Genomic DNA, 26817 nt, shown 5'->3' with positions numbered 1-26817 from the left:
CCAATCAGCAACTCCGTTACCGGACGAACAGTCGAGCTAGTCGAATGACAATATCGCGGATAGTTTCGAGATACTTTATCGAAAATAATTTCTACGGAAAGTAGAGGATAAGCGTGCCGGATCGTTAACAAATCGCGCACTCTAAATTCTCCTCCGAGCAATTGCTTAAACCGTGTTGTTTGCGCGTGGCCAATCTCCGTGGAGCGAGCAGCGATGGGGGCCACGTGCTCGCGAAGTTAACTTAATTACGGCCAATTAAGCGTCAATTAACCGAGTAGCAGAAGCGGTTCGTACGTAGAACGAGCTGGACATCTACTGTGTTGTCCCGGGGTCGTCTGTCAAATTAATGACGTAGGGACACCACGCTCCCCGTCTGGTTTCTGTTTCTAAACGGAAACTAAAACCAATCCGTGACACTTGCTCGTATCGCAATTAATTAACAAACATTGCCGTTTCAATTCGAACGATCTAATTTTAATAAAATCCGCACCGGTCGGGCGAGAGGGAAACGCTTTGCTTTGCAAATAAATTGAACTCGTTTCAAACAGAAAATTCGTAATATTTTTCAACTGTACGGAGAGGGAGGAGGGACAGGAAATTAATCGCGTTTCAGGTGGCGAGGAGATGAATTTTTGTTCGGTTTTATGAAAGATTAGATTGTCGTGGAAAAATTGGAAAAAAAATTTGTCACAACGTAGGGATAATTAACAACTGGTAATAGTATTATTGGTAAATCTAAATTTAAGCTCTATTCAGCGACGGAACGTTGTCGCTCCTTTTTTCCATACCCTGTTGTCCAGTTAGCGACACATCAGCTTCTGCCGGTCAGTCGGACCTCTCTGGCAGTAATTGGCAGAAAACAGGTAGTTTTGTTTTCGGGCCCGCGCCGTCTAGAAGTATAAAAATTCGGCCGGTTTCTCGAGATGTAGATGCGTTCTGGGAAGCGGGCTCGAGCCTCGCCTCTGCCAGCCAGGTGAACCAGAAGTAGAGGTGGTTGGCAAGGTGTGCGCGCGAAGAGAGAAGGGAGAAACTCACGGAGGACGAGCTCGATCCTGATGTAAAAGCTGGCAAGGTTTAGTCCATCGTAGCCCGCGGCAATAGCATTGTCCTGTGGCGCAAAAGTTCACGTTGCTCCTGGATGAACAACAATTGTCCATTGTTGTATCCTTCCTTTCCTCTCCAACTCTTCTTCGGCTACCGTTTCAGTCTCCTGCTTCTTCTTTCTATCCTTTGCGGCGTGTGTTCGCGGTTATTTGTTTCTACGATCTTTAACAAATTCCGTCCTTCGACAGAGACGTAACGACGTTACGAAGTCGCGCGATTATTCCCGCGATTTCACCATCGATTCGCGAAACTCTGATAACGGTGAAGGTTCCTATTATTTGTCTTCGATTTTCGGGGAACCTTCAACGTTTGGAAATGATTAGAAATCGCGTTCGATGTCGCGATCGGCGATAACGCGACATCGAATCGAGATTTTTGAGGAAACTGCTTTGCCATTCTAATCGCCGGCGAAGAAATATTCTGTAAGTAGAGTTGGCATCGGATTACGAAAGGCTGGAGCGAATTTTTAGAACGTGACTGGTAAAATCGACGCGGATACGCATTCGATGAGAGAGACGAGTTTTATGAATTCGTTGTATTTTTAGACGGTCGACGATGCCCGCTATCGAACTTCGGTATCGATCTTTTCGATTCCTTGCGCAAGTAGCCACTGGATAAACATGTTTTCGGTGAAAATTCTGCCAGGAAAATCGAAATTATCAAACGTAACAGATAACACGGTTACGGAAACGTGCTTTTCACTTTTCTTTTATCCTTTCCCGGAGAAAATTTTCAAAGAGAACCGTAGAGGCTATAATATAAAATTCGAGACAGTTCTAACCGTTCGATGTCGCCGTCGGAAAATATGGAAAATCGTTAGAAGAAACAGGGAACGTCGAAGTTTCCCAACTAGGTGGCAATGAATTGGTCCACCTTGCCAGAAACCTGGACCCGTTCTACCAAGGACAATTATTGTCCGTCTTTCCGTTTTTCTGTCGTTCGTTCGGTGCAATATTTTACCCTCTCGAAAGGGCTGCGCGACGCTGAATTGCGCGTCCAGCAAAAGCGTAAAAAACGCGTAGGAAAAGGAGGAAAAAGAAAATGTTTATTAATATTTTCACAGAGCTCCGTTGCCTTCTCGATTCTCTTCTGTTCTCGATGGAATCGTTCTGTTGCACAGCCCGCGTATATATCTTCTATTTTAAGATTCGATCCCGAAAATCTAGTTCCACGTCATGAATTCGCGTTGAATGACTGGTTGGCAACGAGATGCTAAATCTCCAACCAAGTTCGAGAAGACTGGAATCAAGGACAAGCGTTAGCTTAAAAAGATGTCGAAACATCTTCTTTTTCTCTAAACGATCCAAATGTTAAATTAGCCTCGTGTGGGAATAGGATAAAGGTACAGGCAAAAAAAGAACTGTCGTCGATCCATGGTTTTTCTATATTTTTTTATTTTTTTATCTTTAACATCCACGGTCTGTAGGTCCAGCAGTGACGTGTCCAACCCGACACGTGCATATTCACCGGCTGCGTTTTTTCCTCGGCTGGCTTTTTTCTTTTTGTTCATTCCGTTTTTTCCAACGCGCTCGAACCGATTCCACGTCAATAGCATCGCTGCTCGTTAATACATCGTCGGACAATAGTTTCGCCGCGGCTTTTCGCCGTGCACCACCACCTCCTCCATTTCCCCCCTTTTATCCCACCCTTCGTCGACCTCCACCTTCTTCCTTTCCCACCTCTTCTTCCCCTTCTACACCCCGTTGCCCTTTCTCTTGCCTCACCTCCTACACACACGCACCGGATAGCTGGCGAACCTGTACGTGTTATATCTCATTATGTACGGAGACACGTGTGTTGGTCCACCTATCTCTGCCTCTATGTATACACGCGTTTATTCCTGGTACATGTACAGGGTGAGTCACCTAACAGTGGAAGTTGAAATATTTTGTAAACTATCAATCTCTTTTCTTGTTCGGCACGAGTTGTTCGCGATACCGGTAACAGGAATTTTTATAGCAGCCGAGGATTTACGAGCTGGTTCCTTTCGGAGAAAGCGAGAATCGCTTGTCGTTTCAACGAGTATATTAGTTTATCAGGAAGGGTTTCTGGAATTTGGAATAAGGTTTTTTAGGGTGGATCTTGCGGTGCCGAGGTTGAAAATCATTCTATGGAAAGGTTACTTCGGATCGATAGGAAACGAACTTATCAGAGAAAAATTTTCTGATGGATCTATCAAATTATTTATTAAAAAGCATATTAATCATATTAAATTATCCACTCCTCGGGGTAGTCTCGTTCGGATGCTACCTACTTCAATTATACCGATGGTCCGCTTTACTCGAGTATTTACGAAAAATAATATACACGCCGGTGAAGAATGCAAACATCCCTTAATATCCAAGTCTCGTTCAAAAGCTACCGAGAAGAATCTTCCCGTTTCTGATGAAATTTAATTGCATGCTCGTAACAGCGGACGACGGGAACAATTTTCGTTTCGAAAAACCGTGTATTTACTCATCGTAGTAGGTGCGTTGCATTCACCTGTTTTTTTCTTTCCATTTTTTATTTTTTATTTTTTTTTTTGCCATCCCTGTTCCACCTCTCGCGACGAGGGGAACGTTTTACTGCGGCATACATTAATGTTTTACAGGGGAACAAGGGAGGGCAGCCTGGCGAAGGCACTTCATTAATGGAAATATACGTTATTTGTGCAAAATGGAGTCGTTGATGCACGTTCGGAGAATTTATCGATCGCACATTTATATTCTCTCTTTCGAAGGTAATTCTTTGCCGTTGCGTAGGCGTTGCTTCGTACCATGATTCTTCATTTTTCTGCCATTGTCTTTTTAGAGCACATCGTTCATGTATCTTTCTAAGACGAGGGACCTTGATATCCATTTAATAAATTTTCACTTGATAAATCAATTAATAAGCTTAATTCGATTAAACGTAACCACGTAAAGGGTTCATCGAAACCCTTTTCAAACAAAAGTTTATCATTAAAGTGACGATGAGAGTAAATTGAAATTGATGCGAATCTGAATCGAGTAGAAGTAGGGAATTTTAATAGCCCTTTAATTAATTAATCATTACGATAGAAAATTCACAAAGACCTAAGTAGAGTGTAATTAGAATTCGATCAGCTGCTTTTGAAACACCTTGTACAGGATGAAAGGACGAGGAGTGTCGGTGACTCTACATTCGGATCGACACTGTGCACACCAACGGCCGCTGCAATGTTCCCTGTACGTGCATGGAACATCGTCAGGGATACGTGTGCATGTAAACGTGTCACTCATACATGTGCAACGATGCACTTGTCGTGCAACGCGACCGCCAGTGACTCTCAATGCAGCTTCTTCTTTAATTCAAAACATTTGTCGATAGATACATTTGCAAAGTATCATATTTGTCGAAGGATATTTTTATAATTGGCTCTCGATTGAGGAGAAAATGTTATCTAATGTATTTTGCATAGACAGACGCGAGAAGTCTAGTTAGATGTATAGGACGAAACGATGAAAGAAGAATGTTAGGTGATTTCATTAGACGAAATTCCTCGCGTTTTCCCTCTTCTTGCCTAATGGTTACCTTCAAAGGCAGCCTTTTTCCTTGCGCGATCACACCGTAAAGAGGAATCAAGATTTAAGCGATATATGCTAATACGAGACTTAGTATGCGCCGCGGTGGCACCGCATTATGAAGATTTTCAATTTTACCCGGCAGCAACGTGAATAAATATTTACACCGGCAATGAGCGGGCCCGTTACAGCCTCTATCTCTTGCCGCTGACAGTTTTGCTAATGTCATTAGCGCCCCGTGGCACGGGCCTCGTTAGGCGTTTCCAGCAGCGAACGAGGATGTTAGACTATCGATGATTTCCTCGGTAAACCGCGTTTCTTGCGAATTCATTAAGCTTCGTTAAGGAATATCGCTTACGGTTTCGTAGAGACAGACAGAAGGTATATAAGATTTTCAGTTCGAGAGAATATCTAGAATTTTTTCCAGTTTTTCCATCTGTTTCTTTATTACATAGAGGTCGCGTACGAAATTTCACGTAGACTGATCAATCACGTACGGTCTGTAAACTTGTCAATGGATTCTATTTTTAGGAGGATCGTAAAGAGGCAAAGACTAGGCTAGGTTCTCTCTCTTGTCAGCGAGAAAAATTTCCTGTTCTCCTTTTACGTACGTGCTACGTAAGCCGCTGACGTGCACTGCTGACACAGTGGATGGTCACGTCAGCAATTGGCAGCGAGCCCGAAAAAATATTTCGCCCCCTTGGAGCCGTGCTTTGACAACGCTCGAGTATTCGCACGGGTCAATATCACCGCATAAAATATTTCCGCGATTTTCTTCTTCTGCAGTTCGAGCTTCGATATCGAAAACGATACTGGCAGAGCGCAAAGTTTTATTATTTTCCACCCACACCTCGAATTATGAATGTTAACCATCTTAATAAGCTGGTCTGTCGAATTATTTTCAACCCCCATGCTACCCTCTCAACTCTGACGTCTTCTGGCAGTTCACCCCCGTCGCTGTTATGAAAATTAAGTTGTGCAAAATTTTCTCCCGGTGCACAGTAGTAATTCAACGCTTTAGCAAATTCTCATCACTCGTTACAATTTAATCTATGTTTGTATAAGAAATGAGAAAACACTGGTGGTAGAGGAATGGGAATAATAGAAAGACGGTAGAGGGAGGATAAATGGTATTCTCCGAAAATATTCTCTGTCTGAACGACAAAACAGTTACGAATGGTGTTTCGAGTCGCGAGCGAAGAATCTCCTTGTTCACCGTCGAACAATCTTGATGAGAACGTTTCCGTTGGAAATAATACACGCGTCTACGTTTCATCTTCCACCCCTTGGCCCAGACCCTCTACCCATTCTTGTCCCTCGTCCTTTTTTCCCCCCGTAGGGACGTCTCGAATCCGTCGTACATATCACGGGATAACAGAGGCATTCAGCGGAAAAATCTATCGACTAAGAAGTGGGTGTAACCCGGACAAGTTATAAAACCGTATAAATACATTCGTTTCACGAAGCCGGTTGTGGTTTCAGCGTTGTATGTTGTGTGCCCTGAACGCGTCGACCACTCGACACACACATATTCCAGCTCTGTTACTCTGCTCGTTTCTCTTTCCATTATTTTTTTTCTTCTCCTTTCTTCTTCTTTTTCCCAACTGTTCCACGATCGAACGCCACGCCCACGCGGTTTGCATAATTTCGCTGTAAATTATTGCACGGTTATGACGGATTCGATAAATTATCACCGCGATTCTTCGTTCGGACCTTTCCACGAGCATAGAGGAATTGTCTTTCGAGGGTATGTTGGTTTTGTTCCTTCGTTTCTCCTCTTTTCTTTTTGCTTCCCGCCGGTTTAGCGGAGGTTCCTTCGGAGTTTGTTCGTTAAAAATAGGTCCGCGTTCGTTCGTATTGCCGTTGCTAAAAGTATTCGTGTTTGAAGCGAACGGATAGTTTGGATCTCCGCTGCCTCGGATGATGAGTTACAGCGGTTCGAAATTCTCGGTTAATGATTTCAGTCTTTTAGACAAATAACGGATGATTGATCGAGGCGTCGTGTTTCATTGACTAGCCATTTCGAGGGATGAATTAAGTGGACGTGTCAACCGGGCACGAGGAAAATGTTCCGTACCGATAAATTCTTCCTTTGAGGTGATTTTCAAGAACACCCGGTGACAAAGATAGATGCGATCGTTCCTCCGTTGGTCTCGTGATGTTCACATTATCGCAACCGCGAACCGCTAACTACGTTAACCCTCGCAATTACCTGTAACGTGGATGAAAAGGGCATACACGCTCGATGACATCGGTCGAACGTATTCCGCGTTATTGGGTTAAGAGTGTCTTCGCAAAGTACCGAGGAAAATGATAACATTGTCGTCTTTCGTTTCGCGATAAAATCGATAAATTACAAATAGGTATTTCGAACCGTTCTTCCCGTTTTAAATCGCAACAAGCGTTTCACCTTTCCGGCTGAAAAGTTTCCACGTAACCGGGAGAAATTTTAATTAGGAAACGAGGATAATTAAGGATCCCGAGCAGGCTCGATGAATGAAACGTGTTTTTATCCTGTGACGGTAAGGAGCGTTCAAGGAACGGGCATAAATACCGTGGTAAGTGCTTTGATCCGAACAGTCTTTCTACAGGGGCTTCTCTTTCTACGAAGCTAGTGGCCTGTTGCATGCCACTGCTCACCGTCCCTCGGGCTATGCACCAGTCGTGTTTCTTAGGCTGCTTCTGACTCACGCTGATCGATTTAAGCCGCGTCCACCACGCGTTTGCTCCACTCGCAAACATCCGCTTCGATCGCTCGTAACCTGGCTTCCCGATACCTTCCGACACCCTTAAGAAACGTTAACACTTTCCCTTTCGCGTCCTACACCGGCGAGATTCTTTATTTCACCAACCTTCTTAAAAGTATCGTTTCTCGAAACGACAATTGCATCGAACCTTATGATTCGCTAAAGTTAGACGGACCATATGCACCCAGACGTAGACCATAATTCCTTCTGTCCACGTTCGGACGACCTTAAAGGCTGGGACTCTCGCGATATTTGCGCGTGATCATGAATTATGCACGCGCCTATTTAAATACGATGCTTTAATATCGTGTAAGAGGAAGCGGGGCACTGCGGACACCTGTCGTTGGCTCACAGGGAAATTAAGTAAATTAACGTCTTCACGAGGAACATAAAGCAGAAAGGAGGTGAAGAATGAAAAACGCAGAATGATTTTTTCCAAAATTCATTGAAACGGTTCCCGTTCGAACACTTCACCCTGTAGATGATCTTACATGCGCGTTATACATATGTACGCGGAGGGTGTCTACATATTTCTGCACACAAGCGATCATTTCTCGTACCACATGCAACGGTGTGTACGCTAGTATACATATCTCTATGTACATAGAAGAGGAGAGGAGAAGAGGAGAACTAGAAGATGTGGGTAGATGGAAACAGGAGGAAAAGAGGGAGGAGAGAAAGATAGTAGTACTTGGACAGAAGGGTGGTGCGAGAGGGACGGAAAGAGCCAGGGTCGAATGATCAGCCATAAACTGAGTCAGCGGGGATAGTATTGTCCTCTGATTCCCCTGGAGCAGCTCGCTCCCTCTCCACGAGCTTTTCGAACCACCCTATGATTCCACCTCGTCCGCAGACGCGATTCGGCCTGCTGCTGGCTATGGCGGGCAGGGACGAAGAGGAGAGGGTGAGAAGGAAGAGATGACGACGTGAAACTATCTCGTTCAATCGTTAACAAAACTGGAACGTTCGGGAGATTTGTTCATTTTTCTTAAATTTTCACTTTCACACATAGTGTCCATTTGCAAAAAGTGCCGTCAATAGTTTTACTCTGAAAGGGACGTATAAAATATGTCCAGGTGTCCAAAGAACAAATAGTTGAACTTAGCTTCAGAAGTTGTAAGCTAGGGTGTTAATGAGGAGGTGCATCTTGATCGTCCTCTTAATTGAGACTTTCGTTCAGCCAGCTGGACGAGATTTCAGACGATCGTACGACGTTGGGGCTAGTTTCCAGATCGCGAATCGTGCAGGGGGATGGAGAGCTGGTTGTAGCGGCAAGTCCGTGATCAGGGCGCAAACGCGGCGTAGAGGAAACTGTGCGCAGACTGTCGGGTCACACGTGGTTCCGCTTTTGCTGGTACACGTTGCTTCTCTGGGCGTTCCGTATCAAATCGACGACAACGCGGCTTCCTTTTATCGCGATCCGATGGTACGCGTGTAATCCGCTCGTTAAGCTCTTTATACGAAATGGATATATGGAAGAACACCGTAACGGTGGTGACTCGTTTCCATATAATCATTTGCGGTGAAATTAAGGAGCTTTGCCGCGGGCAGCTTGGATTAATCGGTTTCTAGGAGCGTTTAGGATAAACCGGTGAAACCGTTTAGCCCACCGGATCCTTTGCCACTGATAACATTCGATACTCTTGCAAATTTTGCTACCAAACAATGAATGGGGTGATTTAATATTAACTTGTTCGATTGTTATTGATAGGTATCGGTATCTGCAATACCGGTCAGGTAATTAATTAATTCGGGAGAAGATGTCTCCCGTCGTCTGGTGTCAAAATATTCCATCGGATTAGCGGATCGTTGATCGAATTATTATACATAAATCTGGTCCTTCTTTCGGCTACCGTTCTCGCTTCTTCGAGTCGAGCTTTCTTTTTTCTGGCTACCGTGCAAGTTTCGTGAAGCGGTTCCTTACGGACGGACGCATACGATCCGCTGCTAATCCGCTTGGTCGTTGAGGCGACGCGAGGAGATCCGTCAAAGCGAACACATCGGCTACCTTTTCAAGATCTCCCTTCTATCTGTCTCTCCTCGTTCCTTTTCCTATTTTCTTTTTGTTTTTTCAAATTTATTTCCTCGCTCTTCTTTTTTTCGAATCCTAGGACCCCATTGATCCCGGGGCTTGAATTGTTTTTTATTTTCTACGAGGAGGAATTTATCGTGTCGATAAACAGGTGAATGAATTAAGGAAGATTCGTTTCAGTTTAATGAGATTTGGGTATAAATTGCATTATTGTCCGACATATTACATGTTGTACTACTTGACGCCGGAATTCTTACTTTTCGCACCCTTTACTCCTCTTCGATTTGTTTATCAATTGCGTTACTCATCTTTTATGTTCATTCATGCTTTTTGTATATCCACGAATCATCGATCGTAACGAACAATCCCATGAAAAAAATCCACCCTTTTCCTCGTCCTTCGTCATCGTCATCCCTCCCTCGGAATATTCGTTGCTTTGAAGACGGCAGTAAAAAAACATTGGCCAAAGTAGGGCCTCCGATTCTTAATCGCAGCCCCCGCAGGACTCTTTCTTCTCGCATACAGCCCGAGGGATTAAACGCGGCCACCCCCGGCGTCGAAGATACGCGAAATTCCCAACGAATCCACCCCTGTTCCCCGTTACTTTGCACTCCCTCGTCCTCTCCGCTCCGTCCACCCTCTCTCTATTTTTTTCACCCGCCTGTTCCCTCGCCACCCTCTTTGCTCTTGCATTTTTTGCCTCCTACAACCACGTACAACCGGTATCGAGATAGAAAGAGAGAGATAGAAAGGGATGATGGTGCGGGTGGCGAGGGTTTCGGGTGGTTTAGCAAGAGACAATTTCATCGCGTTCGTCTCGTCAGCTCGTCTACAGAATGCTGAAGAGTTGCCACGGGCAACCCTCTGCGACCACTGCAGAATTATTGTCCGCGGAGAAGGGGATGGGTCCTCCTCCCTTCTTCTCTCTTTCTCTCGCGCACGCATACAGTCTGTCTCACAAGAGCGCAGCCAGGACATCTTCATGAAAATTTATCTCTCCCGTTAAATGTTATATAGAAATCAGAATTAGATATAAAACACTAATAATAGGTCCACTCTTCAGGGTCTGTGATCTTAACTTTCTTACCCCGTACTATTTCTACTGCGCCAGTCAACGCGCTAAGGCGATGCATGCCGTGGGGGTCACCGGGTCAATTTAAGCTTCCCAATACTCTGCCCAATAGCACTTAAAATTTTTCCTCTCTCTAATTACTCGGTTACATTGAATTTTATAATGACGATAATCAATGATAACGTGTTCAATTAAAAAATAAAATGTAAGTTAGGATAATTGAAATAAGGAAGACGAAACGTACGATATAAATAACAATTTATTGAACAATGTTACATCAAGATCTTTTATTTTATATACCGAATTTCGTAAATATCACGGGTATGGTCTTGTGAGACAGACTGTACACGTACACTCCTGCCACCACCCCTTTTTCTCTTTCTCCGTCAGGGACCAGGAGGATGAGTGGGCGAGTTGGGGTGGGTTCAGGCCGGCAGAGTCGTGCGCACCCTGTGCCAGGAGCTCCACGTCGGGGAAAAATTCAATCCCCCAGTTAAAGGGGATGACGCGCTCTTCAGGGCCGTATAGTCGGCCCGGTAATTTTCACGAGAGCCTATCTCTTTCTATCCTCTACGTTGTCTCCTCGCTTCTTGTCCTTCCACTTCTCACCCTGTCTGTGCACGTGCCAAGCAACAACAAGCCAACCCCCTCTTGCGTGGCGTGTAACCTTCGGTTAAAGTCTCACGCTTCTTCGAAGGTAGCCGAGATCATAAGCGATCGATGTCGATCCGGTTCGTCCGTCTGGTGATCCGAGAAAGTTGCTCGAGTTTCCTCGAAGAGGAGTCAACCCTATCGTTCTACATTATGGTAGAATCTTACTCGATCAGGGTTAAGTGGTCGCTTGGACTTCTCCAGGTGATCGTGTTGCTTCGGCGTAAACTTGTTTTTCTCCAAGATAGCTTCTCCGATACCGGGCAGAAGTTTCGTTGTAAATTTATTTATCGTTCGATGTTAACGCTTTGATGGCCACTGTCGCGTATTCGTGACTTTGATAATCGGTTCCTCGGCCCACTTCTAGCTAGCGTAGCAGTTATCAGTCGTAACTAGGAAATTTATAGGTTTAAGCTTTACTATCTATAGTGAAACTGTTCAAAGACAATCTTATCCAACGGGCTTTGTTTATAGGCTCTATTTTATAATAAAATGAAGCGATCATCAAGGTGCTAATTTGTATAGCGAAAAAAGAGTACTGGTATACCTGGAAGACAAAGATTTTTTCGAGTACCGGTTAATAGATTTTAATGACGGTCCTTGGAAGCGAAGAATCAGAGACGTAGAGGCTGGAAGAATCCTAAGAGGGTAGCCTGTTAATGTTTAATCACGATTCTTGCTGTTCGAATGCCATACGGGATTCCAGAGGCCAGTCCTCTTACGACAGTAAAACGAACGAGCCAGCGAGTTTACGACGCTCACGGTTTCAGGGTCGGACACTGACGAGCACCTGGGGTAAATCTAGAGGGTGGCTTAAGGGGGTTAATTTCCAACGTCGCTTAATTCACGTGCTTGCCCCGCTGACATCGTTCCGCCGTTGTTTCGGTGATGTTCTCTGCTTCTGTTTTTCCTTATAAACCCGACTTTATGCATACCTTACATTATTTCTTCCCGGGAGAATCTGTTGACGAAAAGTTTCACCCTTTGGATAAGTTGAAAAACATTTATAAACGTTGATAAAATTGATTTTCAATTACATTCGTTTCGATTCTCTGGAAATACTTCTTCATGGTTATTTAGTTCTCTCGCGTAATGGCGCGTTTCAATTGATCCTGCGTCCTCACCCTAGGCCTTCGAATTCTCCCCTCGCTACGCGTATTCTTCCACTTTTGACGAAAGTAGCATTCCCTGACTGGAACGCCATCGACGAGTTTCCAATTCCTCCGATATTTGTGGTCCAGCTTTACGGGAGGGAATTCGATGTAGAAAGCGATCTCTGTGTTCAACTTCTGCACACCGATCTATGGATCAGTTTGCATTCGCGAGACATCCGAGCGCGATTGGCAGAAAATTTTGGAAAATTATTCTCGTTCATTTTTCTTAATCCTCTAGTTCGATCTGCTGAGAAACGGGGTTAAATTTTTTTTCTCTCGTTCGTTTATAAATCTCGACTACTTTTATTCATCGTCGACTCGTTCTAAATCCTATAGACGAGCGATCTCATCTACACGAGTTTGCATATTAATCGTGTTGTTAAACGAACGAGCGTCGTCGACACGTTTCGTTAACGGGGCGCTCTCGACGACGAGTGACGCAACCATTCTTCAGGTTACACAGCGAAAGAAGGGCAAGAAAAAGAAAGAGGGGTGGCGTGACGCAAAAAGGAAGGACGAAGATCTCGTGGAAGAAAAATGCTGGACGGTAGCGAGGAAGCGGCGAGAAAAAGGAAAGGTACATCGGAGACGAGTTGAAAAAGAAGAAAATGAAAAGCAATCGTTGGAAGAGAAAAGGAACGAAAGGGGAAAAAAATAACAAGAACTCCTCCCCGTCCGGTGTACATCCCGAAATGTAGGCCTGCCACTTTTCTTCTTTCCCTTCTTCCTGCGTGGAGACCTCGTTGTCCCTTCCTCTTGCACTTCTTCTTTATCAGTTTCTTCGTTCCACGTTCGGACTCTTCTTGAAGAGTCACCCTGCGTCTCCCTTCGAACGCGCGGTCCGTCCTTTTTCCCCTTCGGGCCCGGGTTTCTTCGCTCCCATTGGCGCCCAACAAGCGCACCCGCTTAAAAGATACGCGACAAGCTTATCGACACGGTAAACAAGAACACTTTACTACGACAATATTGGCCGAATGTAAAACCTGTTTGAAAGGCGACAGAAAAAACCGAGTGTCCGAGTGTTGCATCTCCCTGGTTCCCTCTCTCGTTGTTGCTCTTGCTCCTCGCACCGACACAACCGTGCAAAACGCTGTGCGTCGTAGAAAAGAAGAAGAAGAGTATCTACGATGAGGGCTCGGAGGGAAGGGAACGCGTATACGGAAACTGGTTTAGAAGTGGTAAGCTCGAAAAATCTTCGTCCGTCCTTTTCACGATGGAGCGAGTGCAGTAGTGTTGTTGCATGCTCGGTGCAGTACGCTGCCTTCGCTTCGATGCTCCTTCGACGTGCAGTACGTTTAAACTTTAATTTATACATCGTTCGTCGAAGGTCGATCGGAAAATTTCAACGTTCGACGGGTGGGGGATGCTAGCTTGCAGTTGGAAGTCGCGGGGAACGACGGGGCTCGAATCTCCCGCCAAAAGCGTGGTTGGTTGCGCGCGGGAAACACGGTTCTCGCGGGGATCATCGTCCTCGTAACGTCTTCTCTCCGATCTCCCGTGGCGTTAGAAACACTCGAGCATAGAGCGAGAGAAATGTGTTGTACAAGAAGAGAGAGAGTAGTAGGAGAGAAGAGACACGTTTGTTCGAGACAAAAAGCGCAGCACCTGAAAAGAAAGGTCGATGAGGCTCCCACTGTCTCTCCCTCTTTTTCTCCGCCAGGATCATCGGCCCAGTTACGTCCTTCTTCCAGTAACCTTGCGTCCTCCGTCGATTTTTCCACCTCCTCTATCCTTTTCGCGCCACCTCGTCGCTGCGACAGTCCATTCGGTTGGTTAGCTTACTCCGATAGGCAAAAATCGTGGCAGAAACCGGGAAAAAAAGAAGCTGCAACGGGGGAGAGCCCCTCGAAAAGAGGGAACAAGAGCGAACGACTGGAAGAAAAAGGAGAAAAACAGAGTCCAAGGGGCAAGGGGGGGGGGGGGGAGAGAGAAAAAAACGGTAAAAAGAACGAAGCAACGCGGAGGTGCGGAGAGGAGAGAGAAAGAGAAGAGAGAAAATGCTAGAAAGACACACGCTGCAAACAATGGCAGCGCGTGCACGGAGTTTCTTTCTCTCCTCTCAGCTCGCTCTCTCCAGTAGGATCTACTCTCTTTTTCCCTCTTTACTCCTCTGGTGCTCTTCTTTTCTTGCACACGCACGTGCACGGAACTTTGTTTCCTTCTCTCCCGCTCCCACTTTTTCGTTCTTCTTGTTCCACCGGCGTCCCTCTCCGGGTTTCGTTCTCTCCCTCCTCGTCCCACACGCAACAGTAATATCCACGGTTGTAGACGTGCAGCAGCACGACGCTAGAGAACGCGTAGGAGCGAAAGAGAGAACGAACAGGAGTGGTGTGCGTGTGTTTGTGTTGGGTAGAGAGAGAGAGGGCGAGAGAAAGAAAGGTAGTTTGTAGAGAAGGAAAGAAGAGAGAAGGAGGAGGAGGAGAGAGGAAGACAACGACAAGAGAGAGGAAGGGCGGAACAGGTTCCCGGCGCGTTGGGTTGGGTTTGCCGGAGGGTGCGGGAATCCGAGCTGGAACGAACGATGGCCTGGGTGAGGGGCAGAGGGAAGGGGGAGGGAACTGGAATCCTGAGTAGCAACGGCGTAGCCGCGAACCAACGAACCTGGGCTCAACCTTAAAGCGATGGATCACTTCGGGTTGCCGGTCACCGACGACTTGGCTTTACCGCTACCAAACGCTGCCTGGTGAACACTTTTCGCTCCAACTCTGCCAAATTAAACGGGCTCCTTTCATTTTTCATCCTCTACGTTCCTGGATACACCCACTGTTTTCCAACAATTTCATCAGCGAATGCGTAACTTTGCAAAAAATGTCCAGAGACCGATACCCTGAAGTGGTTCCCAGTCATTTCTCCGTACCTGTTGTTGTTGCGTGTCCGAAGGACGTCTCGAGATACCTAGGGACATTTGATTGGCACAGGAACGCCGGTCACTAGGGAATAATTGATTCCATAGCGTGCACGGTACTATTTTCGAAGCGTGAACGTCGCTAGAACTCTCGGAACCATGATGACGTAGCTGTTTATACAAATGACCGCCTTCCTCGATGCCGCGAAACTTGGCGATTGCTTGGCGAGGAAGAAGCAGAGGTAGATGGTTCCTACGGTGCATCTTGGCACTAATCGATGAAAACGTAGCAAGTTCGATTGAATCCGGTAATTCCTTTCTTGCACACGGCCGGTGCATCGAATAAACAGAGATCCGCGGCGAGGATGGTCTGTCAGAGAGGAAACCTGTTTGCTAATCTGCGAGAAACAACAAACAGCCGCTTTTGAAGTTGTACGGGTTCTTGAGTTCCGTGATCGCCCGGTTACTTCGGTCAGATCGATTTTTCGATAGTTTCCCGCGAACTATACCTCGAATTATTCATCCCGCCCTATCATCTCTGCTCGATCGCGAATACTTGTACGAATAAGTACTAAGCAAGTATTTCAATAACAGCGTACAGACCGGTCGGCGGTGATGCGCTTAGAAGCGGAGGCGATCGCGGCTGGAAAAGCGACGTGGCCGCGTCTCGACGCGTCTGTTCCCTGTGAAAATTCTTTGCCCTTCGTCGTTTCGAACATCTCCGCCTTGTCCCTAATGATTTTTAACGAAACGTACGACCAACAAGGTCGCGCTTTTACGCGCGGTACACCGATGGCAAATGAACTTGTCGCTAATTCCCGATGGAAACTCACCGTGTCGAAACTTAACCAATTACGTGTTAATCGGATCAGCGGACTTTATCGCGCGTGAAACTTTTACTCGATGAGAAGGTGTAGGTAATCACCGGCATGGACGATCAGGTGCGAATACTTCTAATTCTAGAGACTCGAACTCTCTGTAGAATGATCGAAAAGTAAGGTGTGTGTTTTACACCTGTCCGCGTACGGATCACCGATAAGGATACCGTTCGTCGTTGAAAAATACTCGTGACAGATGGCGCGGTCATTGCAAAATGTGCTCTCTAATGGCGCGAGATATACGTTGGTCGCAGATTAGACGGTTAACTGCGGAGCATTAGTTACGAAGATGATAATAAACAGCGTTATCGCTTAACGCACCGACCCACCGGTGGATAACGAAGAGGTCGGTTATCACACAAGTGGCGACGCAACGCACCGGGCCACGTGAGCAACGCGATATCGTAACGCGTTATAGTAAAAAGCATATCGTCGTCTGATAAATTAACGTTACCGCCGCTCGCTACCGTTCATTGAAATGCTAATACTTGTCGTACATTGTTTATACTTGATTTATACGCGAGCATTGACGCGCGGCAACGTACGCTCGCCGTATCTCGAATCGGGTTGCTGCAAAGCTACAGGTTTTCGAACGCGATTACATCGCTGCAACCCTTTCGGCTGCTAAAACATACTCGAAAGCATGTATGTACAACGTTGAGTAGCGTTTAGGGACGGAAAGGTGTCAAACTAATCGTGCCATCCTTTCGAATTTCACTGGAAATAGAGCCGGGCACAATTTGTCGAGGGTGAAGAAGCGAAAGGTTCGACTTGTACAGGAGATAACGTCTGTATAAGTCTGGCAAAGTTTGTCGTGGTGACTTTTAAAGAAAAGGGTCGACAGGACGAAAGAGGGACGGTGTAGATCAAATTTCAAGAATTTCTTTACACTTTCGTGTCCGTTTCCATCCCCTTTTAATGCGCGTTCCTTAAAGAAACAGGAGGAACGCTTCTCCATCAGGGTGAACATCGTCCCCGAGGACCCCTTTCATTCCTGACAACCCTACAGCTTACAACTAAATTAGCGCCTAATAGCAAACCACCGAGCCTGCTTCCCCACCCTTCTACTCTCTAAATTTCATTATTCTCGGATACTGATAATTATTTTTAACCAAAGACACGTCTGTCGCGAAATTCAGCTGAAAAGTGTCGATTACATTCCTCTCGTAGTCACGGATAGTTTTCTCGAAACACGTGGACACGTTGTTCTTTTTCCGTCGTTTCGCGATCCGCTGGTGTCGCAAAACTGTCCCCCGAGGGACGTTGTCCTTGCCGCGTACGTTTGCACGGGCAAAGTCCCGTGGGAAAACGCGAGAGATCGGAATGCGGAGGAAAAGGGGTTTCCGTAGCTAGTGCGTATCCCATACGTATACAGGCGTACACGTAGGTAGACGTAGGACACACCACACCCTGGCCACCTCTCTTGCGTCGCTTCACGGCCACCCCTTTCGGCTCGGTGGTGCGGCAAATCAGTCGTTCTTACGGGAACACGATGGTCGACGACGTTGAAAGCGGTGGTAGCTGTTAAAGAGGAGGGTCGTTGGGTTGTCGAGGGTGGGTGGAGGTGGCGGTGAAGGCGGTGGGCACGTACGAGAGGGGGAGGGTTGGGTGGTCGAGGGTGGTTTGATCGTATGGTACCACGATGTATTTAATCTGCAGGCCGCTATATGGTCTTGGTTATTCATGGTGGTCGGGTGATGGGGTTCTGGTGGGGGTATGGTGTACCGTCACGAAGGGTGGTGTGGGGTGGGGGCGAGATATTGATCAAAACCTACCCTGGCACCAACCTCTGCTCCCCCCCTCTTACTCCATCCAACCCCCTTACGGCACCCTTCTCTCTATTTCTCGTTCTCTCTCTCTCTCTCTTCATCTCTATCTCACTCTGCTTCGTTCTCTCCCTTTTCTCTTTCTCTTGCTCTCTTGGTCTACCCACCCCTACCCACACCTTCCTTCATTCCTCACCCCCTCGCTAGACTCGACCGAGCGTAGCCAGTGGTTCTCAGCTGTGAATTTCGAAAACTGCAAGAGGTTCTCCTCTCTTGACGAGACAAATGAATTGACTGTTTCACGAGGGATGATTTAACAGTAGCATCGTACCTGATTGATATTCTTTATGTTTAATACACGAGTCCTGGGTTCATAGATGAGATTTATTTAGTTTTTTTCAGCTAAGGTAATTAATTCGAAAAATTATTTAAACGCGTACAGTTTGTATCTGATTTCAAACCGTTCGATGTAATTAGGATCGGTGTATAATTAGAAAACAGGGGACGGCTGAGAGTATCAAAGAAGACGTGCTCGTAAAAACTTCGTAGCCACTTTCAAAGTCGGCTGGGAATAATCTCGGAGGCCAAAAGTGGAGCGAAAAGCAAGGGGGAAACTTTTCCGCGGAGGAATCCTCGATCCCACGTGTTTTCCGTCGTTTTTTCTCGTACGGCCGCTGAGGGAAGCGGTAAAAGTAATAGATACGAGCATGGCTTATGAATCTTATTTATGACGCCTGGACCAAACTCTAAATCACGCTTTTCCTCTCGCAAACGATTCTATTTTTTCCTATTCAAATAATAAACTCGAATTCGAAAATTTGTTCAACCATCGTTCTTCGAAATCATTTATCGAAATGAATATTTCACGCCTATCGATTCGTAATCGTTATCTTGATCGTACCGCATCAATTTTTTTCAAGCGACCCCGATTGAAAGTGTGAAGCGATTCTCTTCTATATTTGTAATAAAAAAAAAGAAGAAAAAACTTCTTCACCTGTGCTTCTGTCGAGTGGATCTTCGTCAGGCTCGTCCCTTTAATGATCTCCGAGAAGAGAACGCTTCGGAGTATCGTCTCGAGGACCGTTGTGACGACGGATGTAACGTCATCGCGACATTTAATTATTTTGATCTTTACGTTCGGCGCGGTTTCGCGCTTTGTAAACGCGGATTATCCCGCCCACGCACGGCTTAACATCGATTATTTCGATGGGCATCGATGCGGAAGAAACAGCGGGAATTTTGATGGAAGATTCTGCAACCCTTCCACTTTTCTACCTGTGCTCAAACATTGATAGGTAGTAAAAAAAAAAATTGAAGACTCGTATTTTGTACTTTTTCATTTATTCAACAATTTCGTACAAAGTTTAGTTAATTCAATGCATATATCTCTGGCAATAGAAATATAGTGTGATTTAGTACGATTTTCAAATATTATCGAAAATACAGATCTCGAAGTTTCAAGATCGTCGAAGAGCAACGACATTCAGGACGAAAAGCAACAGAACATGAAACTGTGTCCAGGAAAGAGAGTCGGTGCTCGACGGAAAGTGTCGAGTGTTTGATCAGAGGCAAAAATTTTTTCGAATCATCCGCGCACCCTTTGATCCGTCCACTCGATCATCTTCATCCTGTCCTCTCTCTTTTAATTACTCTGATTTTTCACGCGCACCGTTTCACGTTCTGTGTCAGAAGGAAAAAAGGAAGTCTACTTGTCGCGGGGTAGCGCCTGCTAAACCGATATCTTTCAGCTTCACGGATTCTTTGAAGTGTATCGACTCGGGGGACAAGCTAACTAACGGTGTATCGCTGTGGCTTTTAATTACGCGCCAATTAATTAACACACCGCTCTCGCCGTTTCTTTTCTCATCCACTCCTCTCCCTCTTTCGTCGTTTTATTTTTTTCTCCCTTTTTTTTTTTTTCATTTAGCCGGACGTAGCCACGCGGAGCCATTAGAGGCTCTAACCACGCCACCCTTTCCCTTGCCAACGAGTTATCTCGTTAAGAAATTAACCGCGAATTAACGCTGTTTTACCGCATAATTAGATGACCTCTAAAGATTACCGGTTTACTCCTCCGCGACGTTCTTTCGATACGTTCCCCTCCCTAAACAATTTCTTTATCCCTCTATCCTGGGAGATAAAGAAAAATAGGATGAATTAAAGTAGAAAGTGGTACTTAGTTCCAGAGGAAACCGAGGTTAACTCGTTTTCCTTATCCCATCGTTTACGCTCTCTTCTCGACGCACAATGAATTTCAATTTCACCCTACAAGCTTGTCTTGTACTCGAGTCGTCGTTGCGGTTCGTAACAGCCCTAAAAAGCCAATTAATCGTCGAAGGAAAGGAGACAGGCCGAAGGAATAAGGAAAGTCACCTGTAGATCGGTAAACGCCTCGGTAGCCCAGCGTCATTGAGCAAACAAGCATCGCACCCTTGGCCATCGATGGCTCTCGTTCAAGTACTCTAAGCTCGATATACTTAGCGGTTACCCGATCAGCCTCAATCTAACCCGTAGCTGTCCGCTAACTCCTTGGCGACATCGTCGCCACAGCTTGAACACCAGTCTCATCGAGATCTAGCAAACTTTCCATTCGATCTGATTCACAGAGACTCGAGATTGCGTCTTCGCACCCGATACTCTGTAAATTCCTAACACCCTGTATCTTAGGTTCATTTAGATTTATTCTCGATGAAAATTACATAGAGTACAAGTGGTTCGCATGAATTAGAATTAAAATTGAAATACAAAGCGATTTCGAGCGGTCTTTGTAATCGCGAGAGCAGGTTTAGCCGGCGCGTGACAAATCCCGTGGAGCACGCGTAATACGCATGTCGAATACACGTGAACTGCCCTTAAAGGGCTCGTATCCACGCCTCCAGTGTTCCGGTACAAGATTACTTATCGGCCGCGACAGGATACTCTACTTTAAAGAAGCCACTTTGTACTGTTTTCGATACCGTTCGATGATTCCTTGATATCGAAACCTTTGTCGCAATCCCTTCAGAAATTTGCATTTTGTACGCGAAGGGGTAGTTTCTTAACATTTCTGAATTGACCTAAAGCGTGACAGTTTTGAATTGGATCTAACGCTGGGTCCGAATGACCTAGGATCGGGCGATCCAGTGCGGTGTACACCTCGATTGCTCTCCGAATGAGTTCTCAGCCTTCTGAACGTTTCTCCTCGGGCTTAGGCTCTCTTTCTTCCTACCAGCTTCTTCGCGGCATGGTTTCTCCTCGTTGCACCATCGTGGTTCCATCTTGCTCGGTTACTTCGGCTTCTCCGCACGGTGGTGGCAACGAGCAAGTTGGAACCGCGAGGCGAGTCGAGGAACCCTCTCCGTGCAGAGAAGGAAGAAAGAAGGAACGGTGAGGAGCAAATGCTCTCTTCGTTCCTTCGTACATTCCCCCCTTCTTACTTCACCTTTCTTCAGTTCCCTCTTTCTCTCCCTTCCGCCGCGATCCCGCTCTTTTTCTCTCCCTTTTTCAGCTGCCTGCACCCGTGTTTCTTCGTTTTTTTTCCGTTCTCTCCTCTGGTTCTACGGGGGTCAACGTACAGGCGCACGGCGTGACCGAAATCACACACACGCTCGTTGCGAACCCGCTCGACTGTGACTCGCTTCTTCGTCTTTATTTGGCCTCTAATTGTTCCTTCTTGCGCGACGCCTGTCGGTCTGCTCGCCTTACCTTCTCTTCTCTTCTCTTGCCTGACGAACTTTTCACCAGTCACCTGAACGTTCATTGCTGGACCGTCTGGATCAACCTGTCCTATGGAAAATTGCTTGGATCGTCCAACTACCACCTTTCGTTAAGATATTTTGATGGGACACTTGATTAGTGATTGATTTATCATTATCGAGGAATCTAAGTTTCTTGAAGTACAGTTTTCTTCAGGTACTATAAAATCACTCCCCATAAACTAAATCCGTTCTAAGTACTGTTCAATGTTACTTAGAAAATCCATTGTCCCTTGTCCTGAAAGGTTTAAGTACCCTTGAGCGAACCGTAACCCAAATCACCCTAAATAATCCCAAGTACTTTCACCATAACCATTCCCCTATTTTCATTTTAAAAAAGACGACAGAAAGCAATCGTTCACGACATTAATTTATTCTCGTATTCTACTGGACAATCGACGCACCTCGCCCTCTCGTCGGACCGATTAACCCCCTACCTTCGTTTAACTGGAAGATCGTGGTAGCTTCCGGTCGCGATAGTGGTTTCTGATCGGTGCAACAACCTGACTCGTTTCACCAACGTTTCTCGGACAATGCCACGGTTCGGTCTGGGCCACGCTTACCTGGCCCGAAATGGAGGGGGTGACTGAAGGGAAAAAAGGGGGAGGGAACGAGACTCGGGCCCTGGGTGTCGCAGGCAGCAGATTAATGGTCCCAGGGAATTCTTGGTAGTCTATCGGAGGACCGAACTCTGCTAGAAGGTCGTCGCGTAGACCAGAAACCACCCACGCGTAGAAATAGGAAATTTCGTTAGAAGTCTATGATATTTTCAGTTGCAAAACTAAGTTCAATTCCTCTACTCGAAAACCACCCGAAAAACGACTGACCCTACCTAACGGTACTCTGAAAATTAATAGACCTACAATAAAACTTTCAATGACGAACCTTGAAAGTAAAAGGTACACACTAGACTAAGTACCTTTTCTCTTATTCGTCGAAGTTTGCCATCTTCGTGGAACGTACGAGTGAAACTGCACGAGTATCGCGAATCGAAGAAAGTAAACGAAGAAGGAAACGTGTATATCGTGGAAAGTGTATCAGCCGGTTGGATGATTCTCGATAAAAGAGGCGACCAAGGGGGAGGGAAAGTTTATTTTCCGTGAAAGGACAGAGGGAGGGTACCTGGAATTTCCAGTGCTTTGTAAAACGTTCGCCTTGCGGCACTGCTAGCCCTCGGACAATGATACCTGTTGTCTCAAACTCTACCTGCGAGCCGGAGTACCGAGTTACCTGAGTCTGTCCTGTTCCTTAGGTCGCGGTTAGGGCCTCGTTATTAGCTTTGTACCGTTTCGAACCTGTTCCACGCGCTCTTCACGATCTGGAGTAGCTTCTATTCCCGCTTCTGAAAAGAATTTTCAATGCATCCGAATGAAATGAGCAGCGAGCAATATCCTACGACTAAACTTATTATTATTCGACTAAAATTCAGGGCCGAGAACGAAGGGATTCCTGAGCTTTCAACGAGCCATTTTTTTCGTAAATCTAGTTTCGAAAAAGACCGGGACGACTTAATAACCGGATTACCGGAGAAGTAACTTAGGATTAAAAAGTAATCGACTCGATATCGTTCTGTCCGGTAAGGAAATATCCTACGGTCTCGCGAGTCGGTTGCACCGGAGAGAAGATTAACCGGATGAAGAAAAATGGTCGCGAGGAAAAAAGCAGGGAAAGTCTATTGCGAAAATTTCGAGTCTTTCGAATAGAAAGTACTCTAATTTTGACGCTGTTAATTCTTTGATCGATCGAATTATAATTGCAGACTTTTCGAAAGCCTTGGGCAGTCGGAAAATGAAATTCGAATGATTCAATTTGGAGAAAGAAAAAGGTTGATAAGGTGGAACGTTGTAGGAGCGATGGTCGTCGTTTTCGCACGCGCCGCGCGTCAAGGCAGTAGACCATTCTTCTTCATCACGCCCGTACAAATGCGTTCAACTTGACCCCGAACACGATAAATCGGATTTCTGGGCTTCTGTGATCTTAACGGAATCAATCCTCCGCAGTTTTCTCGGGACCACCGGCGATTTGGATCACACGGAAAGTGAAACCGCCTTTTAGTGGACTTTGACGAACGTACGGCTTCTCGTTCAATCGCCGATCGTTTGCCAAATAGAAAAGCTTATCCCTTGGGGCAGCTATCGTTTTCTTTTCTTTCAGATTTACCACACAGTCTTTACTCCAATAATTTCTCAATATATGCATTCTATGATAATTGCAAATGGTTTGATATAAGAATAAGGAAATTATCAGGGATCTCGCGAGGTAATTGAAGAGAGTTGGTCGAAGAATTCGAAGCAAGGGTGAAGGCGAGGGAAGAAATAAAAAAAAGGGGTTGAAAGGTAGCAAGGGGTGGCACGTCGTGTCTCGCGTCTGGTCGCGTCGGTTCCGTGGACACGGCGGGCATCGTCGGGCATCGGGCATCGGACGCTCACGTGGCTCCCCACCTTTCGAAGCGTGCGTGAGCCTGCCTCCCTCTTCCGACGCTCCTTTCGCCGTGGCTCCGCTTCACTTTCCCCCACCCTCTGTCCTCGCGTGGCTCTCCCCTTCCAAAGCGTCGTGTCTGTCCTCGAAAGCTCGAAAACGACCGCAGCGCCTCCACGCCTGCTGCTCCGCAGTAACGCGATTGCTCTCGTCGAGTGTACAGGCATTCGCGGACGGTGTCGTTTCTTGTATCGTGACACGCTGCTACGTGTGTTGTCCCGCGTTCCTCTTCCACCTATGCCTATCTCTCTTTCACTCGGTACCTTCCTCCAAGCCTCTTCGTCTTCTTCTTCGCCTTCTCTTGTTCACTTTTGGTGGTAATCTTGTGTAGAGGAGCGCGCGCGCGCGCGTGATCGCGGTGCTTGCAGTGTTCTTAGTCTGTGATAGTCGTCTGGCGGCAATTTCGTTTGTAGGAGTGGAAATCGTGGCCGGGGGCGTTCGCGTAATCGACGAGAAAAGTGGGCTCGATTATTTTTCGTAAGTAAGCTTTCGTCGCGCGGACTATGCGGGAACGCGGCGATCCGGTTGGAAAGCAGCAGCGTGCTCAGGCGGGCTTAGCGTTCGGCTCGGCAAGCGGCGACTGAGAGATCAACGGGCAACACGGGATGCTAAGCTTCCCGCGGGGAATCGGTGGCAAGCGTTGCCCGAAGGAGGAGAAGAAGGCCGGCAGGATGGGCGGCGGGAGACGAGGAGCGTTGGTCCGCGACGTAGGTGCGCACCGCGACGCCGACGACGTGACGGCCACGTGCCCCCGCGGATCCCTAGCTGACCGCTGCCATTAACTACCGCTGCTTAGCTCTTAGTTACTCGCCCGTAGAATAGTTTAGTCGAGCGAAACGAGCAACCGTGATCGTCGATATTTCGCGTTCAGCGTCATTGTGCGGGAAAAAAACAGGCTGACCAAAGTGTGTGATTCCATGGTAAACGGAGTTTTCCAGTGCGTCGACGATATATTGCTTGAAATAGTGCACCGTGTCTCTCGACGAGGATACGCGTCGTTTCCGCGCAGATTTCATAGATGTTGAAGTTTCGGTGGTGGAACCGCACATAGGTGATTAGATAGACGCGAACAGGTGGCACGCGTTACCGTGCCGTTTCTCGATTCAGAATCGAAGGAATCGAAAGAGTGTACCCTGGTGTGGGTGGGCTGCGATAAAAATACAAGACAAAACGAATCCTGCCAGTGAAAGAAAAGTACACCGGCGTTCAACGATGGACTCGTCCGAGGAATGTTGATTCGAAGTGTTGCTAGTAGGAGTATATCGAGAAACTTGAAACGAGGTGGCCGTCCCTTCCGTCCGAAGCGCCTGTACCAAGGGCACGTGGTTGCTCGAGTTCACGTCAGGAAAAGTATACGCGCGAAGTGCAGTGATTTATCGACCACGGTGAACCTCCGCTCGCAGTGATTACTCAGAGTGATCGATGAGTTTCTAAATAAGATTGGTATTCGATCGTTGATCGTGTACACGAGTCGTCGAGCGTCGATCAATTTGAAGAAAAGGAATTGAAAGGGGGGAAAAAAAAAGGATTCGGTGGCAGCGCGCCTAAATCTCTGAGCGGGACTATCAGCGAAGGAGAAGTTGCACGGCATCGAGTAGTAGAGAAGAGATTCCCGCGCTCGTAGCCTCAGTCATCAAGCCGGCGGGAGTTCGAGGAGAGGGTGAACGGCGTCGTGGAGGGGGGAGTGATGCCGGTAAGGGTGGCACAGCGCCCCCCAGGTGGAATACCACTGCACGCCGGCGTGCCGGTAGCGCCCAGCAGCGTAACCGCCCCCGGTCCGTCGGGCCGGTGCCTCGGGGGCCCGGCAGCGCCCCCCGCCGGCTCGCCGCCGCTGCCGCCCTCCTTGCAATCTCTCGGCGGCGGTGTGAGCAACGCCACCAACACCGCTGGCTCCGCCACCAACGGCAACAGCAACAACAACAACAACAACAACAACACTGGTCAGGGTATCAACAGCAGCGGACTAGGTGTCAACACGACGAACGGCGCCACGAATCCTTTGCAGGCGATGGCGTCGGCGGCGGCTTCGCTGACGCAGCTAAACAATATGGCGAATGGCCCGCTGCCGCCACTAGCGGCCTCAGGACCTACCGGACCGCCTAGTTTACCGCCACCGCAACCGGCTACCACGCCGACCCACGGGGGTCCACCGACGCCTCACGGCGGTGTCACTGGTGGGCCCCATTTGAACGGAGCCTCTCCGAGTCCTCACCCTATGCCACCTCACGGTATGATGACCGGTTCCCCTCACGCGCCTCATCCGCACATGGGCGGTGGTGGACCGTCGCCGCATCCTCATCATCCTGGTCCTCACATGGTTGGCTCGCCCCATCATCCTGGACCGCATCCCATGGGTCCAGCCGCAGGCATGATGGGCCCGGCTAGTATGCAGCCGCAAGGTGCACCCGGGATGTGCGGTCCGGGACCAACCGGCCCGATGGGCCCGCATGCTCATCCCCAAGGACCCGGTGTACCCGGACAACCGCATATGCACAACGACCCTTTTTATTGCTCGCCATTTGGATCGCACTACTTCAGGTAAAAACATCATCGCCACCTTTCTTATTCTTCGCTTTGACCCACTGACGATTAACCTCGTTACGCGTCGGCTCGACGAAAATCTCTGATAAATCATTTGGCGTATCAGTACGCTTACGGTCGTCGGTGGGTTAATGCTTATCGGTTAAAATCAGTCGATCGCGTGTCGTAGCAAGGTTTTCAACAAGAAAGTGTGCGATTTAATAGGCATGACTTAAATGACGGATCTTTTTACTTTGTTACGCGAAAGGGTCGCGTGGACATTTCACGTGGTCGCTTACAGACAAAGCTTTT

General features: G+C 47.1%; 1 protein-coding gene across 6 annotated transcripts in view; it reads left to right on the top strand.

Annotated features, from left to right (window-relative positions):
- Positions 1-26817, top strand: part of LOC114873759 (LIM domain-binding protein 2) — an 88124-nt gene that overhangs the window by 20157 nt on the left and 41150 nt on the right. For 3 of the 6 annotated variants that reach the window (XM_029182415.2, XM_029182414.2, XM_046286912.1), the window contains exon 1: positions 24123-26523. The exons of the other annotated variants lie outside the window; for them this stretch is intronic. In XM_029182415.2, coding sequence (XP_029038248.1) covers positions 25673-26523 — 851 coding nt within the window. In that variant the 5' untranslated portion in view covers positions 24123-25672. Of the gene's footprint in view, positions 1-24122; positions 26524-26817 lie in introns of those variants that run through there. 6 annotated transcript variants of the gene reach the window in all.

This window comes from Osmia bicornis, chromosome 8 (assembly GCF_907164935.1).
Source record: "Osmia bicornis bicornis chromosome 8, iOsmBic2.1, whole genome shotgun sequence".
NCBI classification, from domain to species: domain Eukaryota; kingdom Metazoa; phylum Arthropoda; class Insecta; order Hymenoptera; family Megachilidae; genus Osmia; species Osmia bicornis.
The sequence above is the reverse complement of the archived record's forward strand: the minus strand, read 5'-3'. Positions and strand labels throughout refer to the sequence as shown.